This window comes from Aulonocara stuartgranti (genome assembly GCF_965226115.1).
Source record: "Aulonocara stuartgranti genome assembly, chromosome: 3".
In the NCBI taxonomy this organism is placed as follows: Eukaryota; Metazoa; Chordata; class Actinopteri; order Cichliformes; family Cichlidae; genus Aulonocara; species Aulonocara stuartgranti.
Window position 1 is genome coordinate 27594228 of NC_138941.1, and position 18178 is coordinate 27612405.

The 18178-nt window shown below is 40.6% G+C and overlaps 3 protein-coding genes across 3 annotated transcripts; 1 reads left to right on the plus strand and 2 right to left on the minus strand.

Moving 5' to 3' along the window:
• Window positions 1-396: 396 nt before the first annotated feature.
• Window positions 397-2236, minus strand: LOC309703398 (uncharacterized protein). Its single transcript, XM_082528184.1, has 5 exons — window positions 2085-2236; window positions 1662-1994; window positions 1000-1125; window positions 883-905; window positions 397-784 (listed from the first exon to the last, which is right to left on the minus strand). The coding sequence occupies exons 1-5, from the start codon at window positions 2203-2205 to the stop codon at window positions 668-670; spliced, it is 720 nt and encodes a 239-aa protein (XP_082384310.1). The 5' UTR covers window positions 2206-2236; the 3' UTR covers window positions 397-667.
• Window positions 2237-11928: 9692 nt separating this feature from the next.
• On the plus strand, window positions 11929-13646 carry LOC309703032 (uncharacterized protein; the record flags this gene model as incomplete). The annotated part of the gene is made up of 5 exons (XM_082527739.1): window positions 11929-11995; window positions 12072-12416; window positions 12507-12839; window positions 13235-13455; window positions 13551-13646. Exons 1-5 carry the CDS (start codon window positions 11953-11955, stop codon window positions 13644-13646), a joined length of 1038 nt encoding a protein of 345 aa, XP_082383865.1. The 5' UTR covers window positions 11929-11952.
• A 1798-nt stretch (window positions 13647-15444) lies between these two features.
• LOC309703033 (uncharacterized protein) lies at window positions 15445-17424 on the minus strand (the record flags this gene model as incomplete). The annotated part of the gene is made up of 5 exons (XM_082527740.1): window positions 17278-17424; window positions 16857-17201; window positions 16434-16766; window positions 15624-15749; window positions 15445-15530 (listed from the first exon to the last, which is right to left on the minus strand). Exons 1-5 carry the CDS (start codon window positions 17414-17416, stop codon window positions 15445-15447), a joined length of 1029 nt encoding a protein of 342 aa, XP_082383866.1. The 5' UTR covers window positions 17417-17424.
• Between the last annotated feature and the right edge of the window lie 754 nt (window positions 17425-18178).

The following is an 18178-nucleotide window of genomic DNA, read 5'->3' on the forward strand; positions in this document are numbered from 1 at the left end:
TTTTTATTTGAAAAGTCAGTAATGAGTGTGCAGTTTATACAGATGTGTTTTCAGGAGCTGAGCTTCACAACCTATTTCTGTCTCTCAGTAATATTGGTATTTGAATGTAACAGTGCAAAGAAGAGCATTTGCCCAACACAGGCAATAATTGCCACGTATGTATTAAAGTTATTTTTTATAGCGAGCAAAGTGGTTTGTAGAGTCACAGCAAACAATTCCACACGTTCACATCTCAGTCACCCACAAAAAGAAAGGTAGCACAGCATTCTTCAGGACAATTTGTGAAATGGAAAGACTTTCATCCAAAAGTAGCATTATTTTAAAACAGTAGATTTTGTTTCTACAGTGCAATGTACAGTAAATAACTGAAGAGAAATACATTCTGTTAGTGGTAAGCAGGGTTTTAAATATGACATTCCATGGAAATCATGCTGGTTTTTGAATCTTAAGTATATAAAAATATAGTTTAGGTGAAGTTGCCGAAATGTACTAAGCTTCAGTGACTGAGAAAGATCTCCAATCAGGAAGAACCTGCAGAAACTCTTAAAGGCGCAAGAAACAAACAAAACAAAATCCAGCAACCACCATGAGCGTTGCAAGACATCCCTTAGCCATTATTTATCATAGCTTGGTCGTATTCCCATGATGAAACTTTGATGTTCAGTTGTCAGGGTTTGAGTGTAGAGTAAATTACAGTGTCTCTATTGGCTTTTACTGTAGGTTGTCTGGGCCTGATACTACTGTGAGCCAAACCCACAGATGTATAGACGACTGTATCACCAGTCTGTGAACAAAGGAAATTCCAATAAAATAATCTATTGCTGTTTGATGACTGGGATAGGCCATCATGGGGTGGATGGATGGATTAAGACAAACTCTCACCTGATCGCCTTCATCGGCCGCTTCTGTGAAAAACAAAAGCATTAAAAGATACCAATAGTTAGTAGTTACTGCAGAATAACAGAATGTGGATATCGTCCTGCATAACTGTTTACACACCTGCAGATTTTTTCATTCTTGTCTTGCAAAATGTCACTACAAGGAGGAGCGTCACAGTTCCAAGAACCATGTTTGACAGCATCAGTGCAATAACGGTCGGACTCAGTGATATGCTTCCAGTATCTGCTGTAAACATGATACATGATTTAACATTTAAAATTTGATTTAGAGAAAGCTAATTGTGACAAATTGGATTTTTGTAAGTTTAGCTACTTACTCTGACCACAGGCATTTCTTTTTCTACACAAATGAGCCAAATTCAAACAGCAGAGAAACAGATAAAAATGAATAAATAAATAAAGTAAACACCATATTTAGAATTCCTTTTATAACGTTCTCTGTGATAACCTGTTGGCAAGTGAAAACCTTATCTCATCTCTGATCTCTTCAAAGCTACCACATTTCTTTGACAAACACTTATCTCGGAGAGGAGGATCTGCCACTTGACTGAGCGGTTTGTGGGGTTTGGGGGTATTGGTATTTTTAAAGGGTTTAATTTGATCTGACATTCTGATAAAAAGGACAAATCTGGCAAAGTTTCACAGACTTGTTGTCTTTGGATCTAATCTACTGGAAACTACACTTTAAAGAAACACATTTAAAAACTGTTGAACCTTAAAGTGGAAGCCTTAAAAAGTTGAAAAAAGCACTGTGTGTCTTACCATTATTGACTGTTGTCCCATTTCCAAGCAGTATTTGTCCACATGCATTGACAGCACAGTAGTAGACCCCAGCATCATCCCGGCTCCTGACGACAAAGTTGTACTCGCAGGTAGTTCGTCCTCTGTCAGTTCTCTGGGAGATGTTGTTCTTCTTGTCAGAGCAATAAATCATCTCTGGAGCAGAACGATCCGAGTTTTTCAGCCACATGAAACTAGTGAGTTCTGCTGTGCATTGAGCAGAGTGAACAGAACAGCTGAGAGTCACAGAGTCTCCGGACCTCACTGACTTTGATTCTGGCTGCTGGACGACAGAGTCGCTGATTGTCTTTGCACCTTGGAAAACAAACCATTTGGAGTGAGATTGTTAGCACTGTGTTCACATTCAATTGAAATTATTTGAAATGCAAACATGTCCAAACATACCTGTCAACATCAGAAATGTTCCTGACCCAAACTGAACCTCACTTATGTGTAAGACTCCACAGAAGTATGTTCCAACATCTTCCCATGATGTTTTATTTATGGTCAGATGATTGTTAGTCATGTCAAATTTAACTGAAGAACGGTTAACAAATTCTTCACTGAACTCTCTCACATTATACTGAGAATTAGTTTTTACCACCAGCTGTAGTTTCCTCCCTGTAGTCACCTTGTACCACAAGGTTTTCTTTGATGCGCTCTTTATGAAGCATTTAATAGTAGCTGAGTCGCCAATCTTCACTGTTTTCAAAGATTCAGGCTGAGAGACGTCACTTAACTGTGCTGCACCTGAAATAATTCAGACAGACTCAGTTTCACACAAATGAAGATCAAAAGTTTACACAAGTAAATTTCTTTTACTTACATAATGAGCAGATCAGGAAAACGTTCACAAAGAACATCTTCATCTTGTCTCCTTCTTCAGTACAGCAGTCCACACTTAATGAAGCAGCAGTATACTTCTCAGATTTAAAAACGCCAGCTTGTCCTACATTTTGCCACATCTGACAGGTCTGATTGGTTCATCACCATCACACTGCAAAACATGATTGGCTCTGTCGAGTAACGTGGCGTAATGAGAGAGATTTAGGTCCCCCTGGCCGCCCCCTGCCATCAAAGCTGAGGGGGTAAAAGGACTTGACATTCAGCCTTGTGTGTTAAAAAAGATCAGAGTGCTAAAACAGAACTTTTTCCTACAGTTTTTTGATCATCTTCATTCGTAATCAAAGACAAATCACAAATGTAAGTGATCAATATGCAGAGAAATGCAGTTTGAGTTTTGGAAATGTCTGTTCTAATGTTTAGAGTTTTGTGTGTAGACATGAGCCATAATCAACCTTTTGTATTCATCTGTTGGACTGAGAAGATAAGAACTGTGTCACCAACCCATCATTATACTTTTGAACGAGTGTCAAACACAGGTTGATGGTTCATGTGGTTTTTCCGGGATTGTATTGAGTAAATTGTGATTGAAAAACACAGTTTTAAAGAGAAAAAGTATTTGGATTAAAAGTGAATTTACTAATGAAATCTAAAATGAATGAAACTTGAAGTGAAGAATGATACGGTGTGGCGGAAGATCAGTTGACCTGATTGATTGACTATATATTAGAGAGAGAGAGAGAAGTGGCGAGTCAGCACTTGACAAAGTCTCAACTGGGATGGATGGAGGTGTTGTGGGTCAGTTCTCAGCGGTCCTGTGAGATTAACAGCAGAGTCCAGCCGAGATGCAAAGAGGTAGCAGACTGCCCACAATCTGGACTTCCTGTGATGTCAATAATCCAGTCATTCATAACACAAAGAAAATCCAGGCATATCTTGAGTATTTTTGAGTATTTTTACTGAGCACATTACATACTCCAGCTGTGGTTTGTGTATACTGAGGCGTAATAAAGCATTTGATTTTTTTCCCCATGTTTTTTACACTTAATGTTTCAGTTTGTACTTAACTGTGCTGCACCTGAAATGCGATCCACATTCGTATATACGCAGTTAATCAAGTGGTTGGCAGGCTATGACAGCGTCCTTATGTGCCGACACCGGTGTTTTAGCTAGCAAAGCGGTGTAGCTGATGTGGAGTGAAGCCACGTTAATGACAATGTGTACAACCATTGGAGATGTGAGCAGGACAGACGGAAATTGACGGAAAAATTGTGGACTTTATACCAGTTTTTAAATTGTGTTGATAGACCACGTAAAACCAGAGTTATGATAAAAATATGCAATGTTTTGTTTTCTTCCTGAATACTATCGTTGTTTATATTTACTGCAGGAAGAAACGGTAAAAATGGCGTTTTATAAGGAAAATGCTCGAAAGCGCTCTCCACCCGTGAGCAAAAACAAAACCGAAAAAACCCGACCCTTTCCTATTGGTGGAAAAATGTACCATGTTGACCAATCAAAAAATGATATGGCAACATGGCATTTAGTTGTTTAGGAAGGGGGAAGTTTTAGGAGTGACGGCGGTGTTTTGAGATGTGAGAGATTTGCGACGTTTAGCGCAAATCTTGTGTAGTTAGTGTGTAGTGTAGTCAATAGTTTTGTTGTGTGTGTCAGAACAATGAGGCGACTGCTGAATGTTACAGGTGTTACAGGAGTGATGCATCTCCTGTTATCAGGCCTGCAGGTATCAGGCTGTTGTTCTCCTTTATCTCATAGTGGACAGAAATTATTTTTGGAGTGGCACAAATAATTTGTGTGGCAGCAAATTTGATGCAGAACACCTGATTGTTCTGTAAATAGTTTGAAATGTTTATTTAAAAAAATGCCTTGGCTGCATTTTCAGGTAAACAGCTGCAAAACACTTTGTTTGCATAACTCAGTTACTTTTTTGAAGAAGTAACTATAGAATTAATTGCCCAACATTGGTCATTATATACTGTATTTTGCAGACAGAGAGTTACAGGAATCTCTCCCAGACCACAGACTCATAGTACAAGTCATATATATGTATATATATATATATATATTTTTTTTTTTTAGGGGTGCAACGATACACAAAATTCACGGTTCGGTTCGATACTTTGGTGTCACGGTTCGATATTTTTTCGATACAAAAAAGAATGTTCATGCCTTTTTAATTTGTCATTTATTAAAATTATAAATATATATTTTAACTCAAAGGTACAGTTTTTAAATTTAATGTTGCTGACACAACAAAGTAATAAAAAATAAATAAATCTATCTGATCGAGAAATCACTCATGTTTGGAAAAGAGAGTTTATTACAGAGAAATGGCTCTTTCCAAAATAAAAGCTATACTATACGCTTCTTCTGGGCTATATTCTCAGCAGCATATTAAACATATCAGGTCCCCATAAGGAGAATCATGTGCTAACGGCTGTCTAAATGACTCGGGTAAAGTTTGTAGCATGCGTGCTTGTTGTTTTTGTCTGCTTCCACTTGTCTTTGCACTAGGATGATGTCGGAGTAAATGTGCAGTCATATTCGTTTTGTTCCCTCTAGTGCTGTCAGCGTTAATCTCGTTGAAATGACGTTAACGCCACAACACGGCAAATCTCTGTTAACAAGCTACCGCGGATCGCCCCATGCGTGGGGCTGGATGGCGTCAACACGTTAATGAGCTAACTGCGCTAACGCAGTAGTTCCCACCAATGTAATTGAGCATTGCGTGGCACATCCAACATACTGTTTTACTTTTGTCCATGACCCGCTTACCTTCAGGGTCATACGTCACATGAAAACCAAAATAGTTCCAAACGCCAGATCTGAATCAGGGTGGGGGAGGTTCAATTTGCCATGTTGGAAGGAGAGCTTAACTTCTGTCTCGCTAGCTTGCCCTGCGCTCAGTGAATCTGCGTTCGACTACTCCGCCTAGGCTGCACTGTCGAGCGCAGATCCACTGAGCGCTCAACACAGACAGCATCATCAGAAGAAAAGTTGATAAAATAAATTAAAAATTTTGTATTGTTTGATACATATGCGTACCGAACCGAAAGCACTGTATCGAACGGTTCAATATCGATACGAGTATCGTTGCACCCCTAATATATATATATATATATATATATATATATATATATCCTATTTCAGGTCAGTTCCTCTCGCACTCAACGATCTTTCTCCTATCGCACTTGGGGCTATGTACCCAATCTGTTAGTGCAGCACTACGGACAATACCTACAACCACGATTACCGACACTAACAAGCTGATCTACAATACGGCAGCAGTGATCAGTGAGATGCTTGGGTACAAGTTGAACAGCCACAAGGGGCAGTACCCTCCATGGAGAAGGAGGCTAGAGGGCAAGATCAAAGTAGCACGGAGGGAGGTTAGCCAACTAACGGAGTTGCAGAGAGGTGCGACAAAGAAGGTGCATAAGAAATACAGCAAGCTGTCCATACCTGAGGCCTTGGAAACTGCCAAGCAAAGACTCACAGCCTTGGCCAGCCGCTTGAGGAGGTACACCAGGGAGATAGAAGGCAGGGGAATAAACCAGCTGTTCTCCACAGAACCAGCAAAGGTGTACTCTCAGTGGCAAGGGAACAATAATAATAAGAGAACAGCACCACCAAGGCTGGAGACGGAGCAATACTGGAAGAGCATATGGGAGAAGGACGCAACCCATAACGGCAATGCTCAGCGGCTAGTGGATCTGAGGGCAGACCACAGCGACCTCCCTGAACAGGGTCCAGTAACCATCACAGTGGCAGATATCCAAGAAAGGGTCTCCAGTATGAAGAGTTGGACAGCACCAGGGCCCGACATGGTTCACGCCTACTGGCTAAAGAAGCTGACTGCACTCCACGAGCGTCTGGCAGCACAAATGAACCAGCTGCTAGTTAACGAGAGACACCCGGAATGGCTAACCGAAGGTCGGACGGTCCTGATCCCCAAGGACCCCAAGAAGGGACCGGTCCCCTCCAACTACCGACCAATAACCTGCCTCAGTACTACATGGAAGCTCCTGTCAGGCATCATATCGGCTAAGATGAACAGGCACATGGGTCAATACATGAGCGGGACACAGAAAGGAATTGGCAAAAATACCACAGGCGCAAAACACCAGTTACTGGTAGACAGAACAGTCAGCCGAGACTGCAAGACCAGACTGACCAACCTGTGCACTGCCTGGATTGATTACAAGAAGGCCTATGACTCAATGTCCCACAGCTGGATACTGGAATGCCTAGAATTGTACAAGATCAATGGGACCCTAAGAGCCTTCATCAGGAACTCAATGGGGATGTGGCGTACAACACTAGAGGCCAACTCCAAGCCCATAGCACAAGTCACCATCAAGTGCGGGATCTACCAAGGAGATGCTCTGTCCCCACTGCTGTTCTGCATAGGCCTGAACCCCCTCAGTGAGATCATTAACAAGACTGGCTACGGATACCGACTACGGAACGAAGCAGTTGTCAGCCACCTCCTGTACATGGATGACATCAAGCTGTATGCCAAGAGTGAACGAGACATTGATTCACTGATCCACACTACCAGGCTATACAGCAATGACATTGGAATGTCGTTCGGACTGGAGAAGTGTAGTCGGATGGTAACAAAGAGAGGGAAGGTAGTCAGAACTGAGGGGATTGAACTACCAGAAGGCAACATTGCAGACATAGAGGACAGTTACAAGTACCTGGGGATCCCGCAGGCAACTGGGAACCATGAAGAGGCCGCTAGAAAGGCTGCAACCACCAAGTACCTGCAGAGGGTCAGGCAAGTCCTGAGGAGTCAGCTGAATGGTAAGAACAAGATCCGGTCCATCAACACGTACACACTGCCCGTGATCAGGTACCCTGCTGGGGTAATAGGCTGGCCAAAGGAGGAAATAGAAGCCACTGACATAAAGACAAGAAAGCTCCTTACCATGCATGGAGGGTTTCACCCCAAGGCAGCACCCTGAGGCTGTACGCTAAGCGGAAGGAAGGGGGCCGGGGACTGGTGAGTGTCAGCACCACAGTCCAGGATGAGACAACGAACATCCAAGAATACATTGGGAAGATGGCCCCAACTGACCGAGTGCTCAGTGAATACCTCAGGCAGCAGAAACCCAAGAAAGAGGAGGGAGACGAGGAACCATCATGGAAGGACAGGCCCCTGCACGGTATGTACCACCGGCAGATAGAGGAGGTGACTGATATCCAGAAATCCTACCAGTGGCTGGACAAAGCTGGACTGAAAGACAGCACAGAGGCACTAATCATGGCAGCACAAGAACAAGCTCTGAGTACAAGATCCATAGAGGCTGGGGTCTATCACACCAGGCAAGACCCCAGGTGCAGGCTGTGTAAAGATGCCCCAGAGACAATCCAGCACATAACAGCAGGGTGCAAGATGCTAGCAGGCAAGGCATACATGGAACGCCATAACCAGGTGGCCGCCATAGTGTACAGGAACATCTGTGCCGAGTATAACCTGGAAGTCCCGAGGTCAAAATGGGTGATGCCCCCAAGGGTGGTGGAGAATGACCGAGCTAAGATCCTGTGGGACTTCCAGATACAGACGGAAAAAATGGTGGTGGCTAACCAACTGGACATAGTGGTGGTAGACAAACAGAAGAAGACGGCCGTAGTGATCGATGTAGCGGTTCCGAATGACAGCAATATCAGGAAGAAGGAACACGAGAAGCTGGAGAAATACCAAGGGCTCAGAGAAGAGCTCGAGAGGATGTGGAGGCTGAAGGTAACGGTGGTCCCCGTGGTAATCGGAGCACTAGGTGCGGTGACTCCCAAGCTAGGCGAGTGGCTCCAGCAGATCCCGGGAATAACATCGGAGATCTCTGTCCAGAAGAGCGCAGTCCTGGGAACAGCTAAGATACTGCGCAGGACCCTCAAGCTCCCAGGCCTCTGGTAGAGGACCCGAGCTTGAAGGATAAACCGCCCGCAGGGGCGTGCTGGGTGTTTTATATATGAAGAAAGACAGTTGGGTTTTCAAAATTGGAGTTTCATGTAAGTGGGCTAAAGCAGTTAATTAAAAGTAGTCTAACATAAATGTAAATGCTGTAATTTGATTATTTTAATAAACCATGTAACTTGGATGGATTCGATGCTGCCGTGACCACAGTGTACACGTCTAATGTTGCTCACAGTGGTCCAAGAGACCGCTCAGGGAGTTTGTGTGTTTGCTCAGACACATGAAAAATTAGAGGGAACATTTCTGAACATTGCCCCCCACCCCCCAATTTCCTGATTTCTAATGTTTTTATTTTGTCAAATTTAAATTTACGAGATCATGAGACGAATTTAAATGTTTGACTTATGTTTAACTTATTGCATGTAATCTTTATAAGTAAAGATTACATGCAATTTCTAAATGATCGTGTTTATTATCAGGGCAAAAAACCCTACATGACCCTGTGTGAAAAGGTGATTACCCCTAAACCTAACAACTGGTTGGGGAACCCTTAACAGCAACAACTGTATTTATGTGATAACTGGCTGTCATGGTCCTGAGGCTGACTCAGTGTTTGTTTTTTGATTATTAGTATTGTTTGTGTCTGTGAATATCTGGTTGTATTTTAGTGATTTTTTTCTTTGTTTCTTTGCCTGTCCTGTGTTACATGTTTCTCGTCTAGTCTCCTCCGTGCCTCCTGGTAAAGTCTGTGTCTCCATGCCTATTTTGTGTTTCCTGTTTTACTTTGGTAGTCTTGCGTCCTGGAGAGACCAAACAGCCACTTCACAAGCGCATGGCACAACATAGAAGAGCCACCTCCACGGGACAAGACTCAGCAGTCCATCTGCATCTAAAGGACACAGGACACTCTTTCGAGGACGCCAATGTTCACATTTTGGACAGAGAAGACAGATGGTTTGAAAGAAGCCATTTATGTCCACTGTGAGCGACCATCTTTGAACAGAGGTGGTGGCTTACGACACCAACTCTCTGCCATCTATAATCCAGTTTTGAGTTCCCTCCCCAGGCACCTTATCACCCACTCACATCCTGGGCCATCTGACATCGAGAAATCACATGATAGGGTGGGGCCAGGTTTCACAATGAGCTCACCCGAAACCCTGGCTGATTGTGACCCACACCTGTTTTCACACCTTGGCTCATGTGATTAGGTCGAGGATCATCAGGGGGTCCTTTGTCCCTCTTTGGGGGGAAACTCCCACTGGGTTTAAATCTGGGACTCTCCACCATTTGACCTTAGAACTGAAGAAGCTTCTCGGATGAGAGGTGAAACGTCTTCAAGTAACTTGAAGAAGTCCAGACGCTTTTCTTTCCAAGCTCCTTAGACTACGATGACCTGGATGACTGAGAACCTTCACAGACATCTTGTGTCCTGTGTTCAGTGGTGTGTTTTGCTTCCCCCTCGTCTCATTAAGTCAGATTGGTCCCAGCTGTGTTTCCCATTCCCTTTTTACTTCCTTGTGTATTTTAGCCCTGTGTTTTCCTCTGCCCTTTGTCATGTTGTACCCTCACAGTGCTGTGTTTTTCCCTTTGTGTTCCTGGCCAATTCTACTCTGAGTTTCTTGTTTTTGGTCATGTGTCAAGTTTAGTTTCATTTTTGATGTTACAGTTTTTTCCCAGCAAATAAAGCTAGAATAGAGCTGTTGAGTTCACCTGTTTGTGTTCGAGTCCTGCACTCCGGTCCTATATTCTATATTGTCTAATGTTGAAATTTTTTTTGATGATCTGAAACATTTAAGTGTGAAGAACATAAAACATTAAAAACTTCTTATTTAATTAACCCACTCCGTGCTAATGATGATTGTGTTCATATCTTTGAGGGAGAGAGAGGTTGGTGGTGATAGGGACTTCCAGCACTGAAGATGTCTTCCACTTTAATGCTCTGTGTTCATTGATATAATGGGAAAAGGAGGACTTCTTGATAGATCCCACAACTTCTCAAAGTTTTAATCCACAGGGAAGGCCTTGGAAGTCTAGAGAAGCTGCAATCCACCTGGAAATGATCCAAGCCACTGAATTGCTAACCTCACAGGCTGCTGGAGACCGACCCAGAACACCTCCAGGCATCCCAATTTATGCTGTCTATTCTTGTGTAAAGCAGAAGAGTGGACAAGCTTTTGGTCTCAGTGTAGAAACACAGGACCTTATGAGAATCTCTTTGAACCCCCAAATCCAAATTAAAATTATTTCAAATTTTCTGATGTTTGTGTGTTTAGCTCAGAACGTGAGTGGAGTGTGTATACAGTGGTTTGAAAAAGTGCCCGCCCCCTTCCCTTACACAGCACTGTAAAAGACTGATTGCCAGCGAACGCTCGACTGCAGTTGTTGTTGTTGTTAAGGGTGGCCCAACCAGTTATTAGGTTCATTAGGTTATTAGGGGCAAAGGCGTTTTCACACAGGACCATGTAGGTTTTCTGTTCTTATAAATAAACACCTTCATTTGGAAAAGGCATTTTTTGAAGTTTGTGTTATCTAAAGTTTTTGATGATCTGAAACATTTAAGTGTGACAAACATAAAAAAAAAACATAAAAAATAAAAGAAACCACAGATGGAGTATGTAATTAGCTAAAAGTACTCAAGATATGCCTGGATTTGCTTTGTGTCATGAATGACTGGATTACTGACATAACAGCAAGTCCAGATTGTGGGCAGTCTCCTGCCTCTGAGCATCTCTGCTGAACTTCTGAGATCCAATCGTCTGAACTGTTAACCTCTTAACATCGACAGTTCTGTTACATTTGAACATTCAGTCATATATGAATAAGCTTTGCTTTATATTTCATTCATTTTAGATTTCATTAGAGCATTCACCTTAGCATATTCCTTTAATCCAAATACTTTTTCTTTTTAAAATTGTGTTTGCCAATCAGAGTTTACTCAATACAGTCTCCGTTTTAACGAAATCATGAACTTGAAATGTCAGATATTCAGAGATCAGAATATACTGTGTGCACTCTCATGTAGTCTCTCTCTCTCCTTTCTTCATATTCATATTAAGCACATGAATACAAAAGATTAATTATGGCTCATGTCTACACAGAAAACTCTAAACATTAGACATATGCACTACTTAAACTGCATTTCTCTGCATGATCACTTACGTTTTTGATTTATTGTTGATTAAAAAGAAAGATGATTGCCATACTAGTAGATCAGGAAAGGCTCTGTTTTAGCACTCTGAACTTTTAAAAAACACATAAGGCTGAATGTCAAGTCCTTTTACCCCCTCAGCTTTGATGGCAGGGGACCTCAATCTCTCTCTACGCCACGTTACTCGAGAGAGCCAATCATGTTCTGCAGTGTGATGGTGATAAACCAATCAGACCTGTCAGATGTGGCAAAATGTAGGACAAGCTGGCGTTTTTAAATCTGAGAAGTATACTGCTGCTTCATTAAGCGTGGACTGCTGTACTGAAGAAGGAGACAAGATGAAGATGTTCTTTGTGAACGTTTTCCTGATCTGCTCATTATGTAAGTAAAAGAAATTTACTTGTGTAAACTTTTGATCTTCATTTGTGTGAAACTGAGTCTGTCTGAATTATTTCAGGTGCAGCACAGTTAAGTGACGTCTCTCAGCCTGAATCTTTGAAAACAGTGAAGATTGGCGACTCAGCTACTATTAAATGCTTCATAAAGAGCGCATCAAAGAAAACCTTGTGGTACAAGGTGACTACAGGGAGGAAACTACAGCTGGTGGTAAAAACTAATTCTCAGTATAATGTGAGAGAGTTCAGTGATGAATTTGTTAACCGTTCTTCAGTTAAATTTGACATGACTAACAATCATCTGACCATAAATAAAACATCATGGGAAGATGTTGGAACATACTTCTGTGGAGTCTTACACATAAGTGAGGTTCAGTTTGGGTCAGGAACATTTCTGATATTGACAGGTATGTTTGGACATGTTTGCATTTCAAATACTTTCAACTGAATATGAACACAGTGCTAACAATCACAGTCCAAATGGTTTGTTTTCCAAGGTGCAAAGACAATCAGCGACTCTGTCGTCCAGCAGCCAGAATCAAAGTCAGTGAGGTCCGGAGACTCTGTGACTCTCAGCTGTTCGGTTCACTCTGCTCAATGCACAGCAGAACTCACTAGTTTCATGTGGCTGAAAAACTCGGATGGTTCTGCTCCAGAGATGATTTATTGCTCTGACAATAAGAACAACATCTCCCAGAGAACTGACAGAGGACGAACTACCTGCGAGTACAACTTTGTCGTCAGGAGCCGGGATGATGCTGGAGTCTACTACTGTGTCGTCAATGCATGTGGACAAATACTGCTTGGAAATGGGACAAGAATCAATAATGGTAAGACACTAGCAGTGCATTTTTCAACTTTTTAAGGCTTTCAATTTAAGCTTCAACGGTTTTTAAATGTGTTTCTTTAAAGTGTAGTTTCCAGTAGATTAGATCCAAAGACAACAAGTTTGTGAAACTTTGCCAGATTTGTCCTTTTTATCAGAATGTCAGATCTAATTAAACCCTCTAAAAATACCAATACCCCCAAATTCAAATTCTGCTTGGAAATGGGACCAAGATTGGTTTTAAGTGTAAGTAACTTTGCAGTAGAAAATCATGCATTTAAAATTTCCAAAATGCACATATGGTGGTTAACTTTTTAAGATCTTTTTTGCTTTTTATTTTATACATTAGAAGTTGCTTTGAACTGAACTTCTTATGCCTCCTTCTGTCTGCATTTGCAGACGGCATCAATTATCATGAGACACCAATACCATGCATCATCATCATCATCATCATGGGTGTTTATCTGGTTTTCGCTGTGTTCATGATCAGTAAGAGAAACTGCTACCACTGTACAGTAACCGATGCTGTTGATCTCTATACTGTATGTTCCACTGAGCATAACACCAATCACTTTGCCTGCTTTTCAGAGTTTAGCTCAGGACTTTCACCTCTGTCCAAGGTGTGTGCTGTTTAGTTGAATATTTATATAATCATTACACCATCCTAAGTGGCTCATAACTTTGATTTCATTCACATTATTGTACTGTTTCTCAGGTTCGAGGTGAAGAAAACCTCGAAATCAAGAGATCAAATGAACAGAGAGATGGTATCTGGAGTGAATGTGTGTACTCCAGGGTGAAGCTACACTGAACTGAAGCCGTTACGACTTTGATGCCAAATGTCTAGACATGAACTTATTACTGCAGCTTTGAAATGTTTAGGCTGTTCTCTAGCTCTTTCTAACATTATCCTGCTCAATCGGTTTAAAGCCTGCTCTTTTTTTCTTTGTTTTGTTCTAAATAAAATTTTTGTTATCTATTCTGTAAGACAGAGGCGTGTGAGATGAAAGCTGACATGTTGATGTAATCTCTTGCTCACTTTCTCTTTCTGTCATTTTTATATGACAGACCAGTTTCTTGATCATTAATAAACCCAAATCTTGACTTAAAGTAAAGCATTTTAATCTTTTCATGCATCGTATCTCAATTTTTTACTGTTAGCACGGAGGGGGTAAATTGGGTGTTTTTAAACTGTTGGTCTGCATCTATGGCCTTGTGAAGTCTTTCTTCTCTTTGGGGTTGTCTTTTGATCAATTATTAATTAATTCATGTTTAAACTTAAATTTGAGTTCTCATATGGGAATATTTTCAGTTTTGTTAACTAAAATTTTCAAGATTTTTTCTTCCAAAACATTGATCAGCAATAACTGCAGGCTGTATAGTTCTTCTTGCTCAACCTGAACTACTTCCAGTTGATATTTTCTGCAGGCAAGTATGTACAAAATGCTTTAGAGAAAGGTTCAAAATTATGATTCCCTGACAATTACAGAAGCCCTGAGCAAATTTAAAGTGCATGACAGCAGGTAAACAAATGAGCTTCTATTATGGCTGGTGGAAACACACGTTTTCCTATATCCTGCTTAAGGGTATACCTCTCATGGCTGTACACACTACATCACTGGCTCTCATTACTGTCAAAAACCAGCCAAGGACTGGTCAGGGATACAAACACAGTCCTATCACTGCCATCTTAACCTTCTGTATCTGTTCATGACTCTGTTTAACTTAAAATATTATATTGATTATGGAAGAAGGGTGTTATCGTTGGTGAGTGTAGGGTTTTTCCAAACATGAACATTTTTATTGTAAAACATTTTGCAGAAAAGATGCTCACTTAAAACATTCATATTAATCTGAAGAGAAAAGAAGAGAGGAATCTACATTTTAATATATTGTCGTGTATGATATAAGTCACAACACATTTCTCTGAATTAAAAGATTTTTTTTGTTACACTAGTTAGTGTAATTTCGTAACCAATAGCCTTGCTGCCAAATGCAAACCTACAGCAAACATCACATAGCAAAGTGTTCTGCAGGACAATTTGTGAAATGGAAAGAATTTCAATCCAAACATAAAAGTATATCAAAACAGTACATTTGGTTTTCACAGTGCAAAGCAGAGTAAATAATTGAAGACTTATACATTCCATTAGTGAGAAGCTGGTTGTTAAACGTGACAGTCCATGAAAAGCATGCTGGTTTTAAAATCCGAAGGATACAAAAATGTGAATTTAGCCTACAAAGAGGTGAAGTTGAGGAAATGTTCTAAACTTCTTTGATTATAGTTTGAATGCTTCTATGCACCACTGAACAGAGATATACTACCTATGAGGGTTGCAAGACATCCCTTAGCCATTATTTGTCATAGCTTGGTCGTATTCCCCTGATGAAACTTTGATGTTCTGTTGTCAGGGTTTGAGTGTAGAGTAAATTACAGCATCTTTGTTGGCTTTTACTGTAGGTTGTCTGGGCCTGATACTATTGTGAGTCAAACACACAGATGTATAGACGACTGTATCACCAGTCTGTGAAAAAAGGAAATTCCAATAAATAAATATATAATAAATATAGTCATGTCCTGACAAACAAATTAAAATATGTGAAATAATCTATTGCTGTTTGATGACTGGGATAGGCTGCCATGAGGTGGATGGACTAAGACAAACTCTCACCTGACCGCCTTCATCGGCCGCTTCTGTGGAAAAACAAGCATTAAAAGATACCTATAGTTAGTAGTTACTGCAGAATAACAGAATGTGGATCTCATCCTGCATAAAGTTTTACACACCTGCAGATTTCTTCATTCTTGTCTTGCAAAATGTCACTACAAGGAGGAGCGTCACAGTTCCAAGAACCATGTTTGACAGCATCAGTGCAATAACAGTCGGACTCAGTGATATGCTTTCAGTGTCTGCTGTCAACATGATACATGATTTAACATTTAATAAACACACATTTACTGATTTAGACAACACTAATTGCGATTAACTGGATTTAATGTAGAATTTGGCTACTGACTGTTACCACAAGCATTTTGTTTTCTACACAAATGGGTCAACAAAGTCAGACAGCAGTGAAACAGATAAAGATAAATGAAGTATATGGTATATTCAGATTTTTGGTTTTTTTACCACTTGCTGTGATAACCTGGTGCAAAGTGAAAACCTTATCTCATCTCTGATCTCTTCAAAGCTACCACATTTTCTTGACAAACACTTATATGAAGAAGATGATCTGCCACTTGACTTGAATGGGTGGTTTGTGGGTTTTTTATTTTTAATGCGTTTAACTAGATCTGACTTTCTGTGGACACCGTACGTACTTCACATTGCCTCAGTTAAAAATAAAAAAAATTAAAAAACTGAACTGATCGGTTTTTCACCCTCTCATTTATATATGTTAAGGTAAAGACTTTAAAAATATTTTTTACAAATAATCAGGTGGCAAAATAGTTTTTGTAAATTTGGACTTTTTGTTTCAGTGAAGGTTTTCTAACTTTTGAACAATTTGTCAACTGCACTTTGAAGAAAAATATTTCAATACCTTTGAACTTTAAAGTGAAAGTAAAAACTTTAAAAATGCACTGCTAGTGTCTTACCATTATTGATTGTTGTCCCATTTCCAAGCAGTATTTGTCCACATGCATTGACAGCACAGTAGTAGACTCCAGCGTCATCCCGGCTCCTGACGACAAAGTTGTACTCGCAGGTAGTTCGTCCTCTGTCAGTTCTCTGGGAGATGTTGTTCTTATTGTCAGAGCAATAAATCATCTCTGGAGCAGAACCATCCGAGTTTTTCAGCCACATGAAACTAGTGAGTTCTGCTGTGCATTGAGCAGAGTGAACAGAACAGCTGAGAGTCACAGAGTCTCCGGACCTCACTGACTTTGATTCTGGCTGCTGGACGACAGAGTCGCTGATTGTCTTTGCACCTTGGAAAACAAACCATTTGGACTGTGATTGTTAGCACTGTGTTCACATTCAGTTGAAATTATTTGAAATGCAAACATGTCCAAACATACCTGTCAACATCAGAAATGTTCCTGACCCAAACTGAACCTCACTTATGTGTAAGACTCCACAGAAGTATGTTCCAACATCTTCCCATGATGTTTTATTTATGGTCAGATGATTGTTAGTCATGTCAAATTTAACTGAAGAACGGTTAACAAATTCATCACTGAACTCTCTCACATTATAGTAAGAATCAGCTTTTACCACCAGCTGTAGTTTCCTCCCTGTAGTCACCTTGTACCACACGGTTTTCTTTGATGCGCTCTTTACGAAGCATTTAAAAGTAGCTGAGTCGCCAATCTTCACTGTTTTCAAAGATTCAGGCTGAGAGACGTCACTTAACTGTGCTGCACCTGAAATAATTCAGACAGACTCAGTTTCACACAAATGAAGATCAAAAGTTTACACAAGTCAATTTATTTTACTTACATAATGAGCAGATCAGGAAAACGTTCACAAAGAACATCTTCATCTTGTCTCCTTCTTCAGTACAGCAGTCCACACCTAATGAAGCAGCAGTATACTTCTCAGATTTAAAAACGCCAGCTTGTCCTACATTTTGCCACATCTGACAGGTCTGATTGGTTCATCACCATCACACTGCAGAACATGATTGGCTCTGTCGAGTAAAGTGCCGTAATGAGAGAGATTGAGGTCCCCTGGCCGTCCCCTGCCATCAAAGCTGAGGGGGTAAAAGGACTTGACATTCAGCCTTCTGAATAGAATAGAATAGAATAGAATAGAATAAACCTTTATTATCCCATCAAATTTGTTGAAAAATGTGTTGTGTAAACATCAGAGAGCTACAACAGAGCTTTTTCCTCCAGTTTGTTGATCATCTTTATTCTTAGTTAAAGACAAATAAAAAATGTAAGTGATCAATATGCAGAGAAATGCAGTTTAAGTTGTGGAAATGTCTGTTCTAATGTTTAGAGTTTTGTGTGTAGACATGAGCCATAATCAATCTTTTGTATTCATGTGCTGGACTGAGAAGATAAGTGCTGTGTTGCCAATCTGTCATTATACTTGTGAACAGGGTTAAACACAAAATTATGGTTGTGCTCAATAGTAATCAGAAAATATTTGGTTAAAGATAATTATGTTTAAGTTGACAATTTTATATTGTGAAAAACTAATTATTATTTTAAGGACAGGCTGTGCTGAAAGCCTGTGTACAAAATGCCTTCAGACATGTTTGTGTGTGTGTGTGTGTGTGTGTGTGTGTGTGTGTGTGTGTGTGTGTGTGTGTGTGTGTGTGTGTGTGTGTGTGAGAGAGAGAGAGAGAGACTAAATGAGAGTGCACACAGGACATTCTGATCTCTGAATGTCT

Bases quoted from the DNA above. Each gene is read 5' to 3' on its own strand.
- LOC309703398 (XM_082528184.1), bottom strand. From the start codon at position 2,205: ATGACTAACAATCATCTGACCATAAATAAAACATCATGGGAAGATGTT. The intron at 906-999 runs GTGTGTAAACAG...TGTTTTTCACAG, and splicing joins AAGAATGAAAAAATCTGCAG to AAGCGGCCGATGAAGGCGAT. The intron at 785-882 runs GTGAGAGTTTGT...CTTTGTTCACAG, and splicing joins CGGCCGATGAAGGCGATCAG to ACTGGTGATACAGTCGTCTA.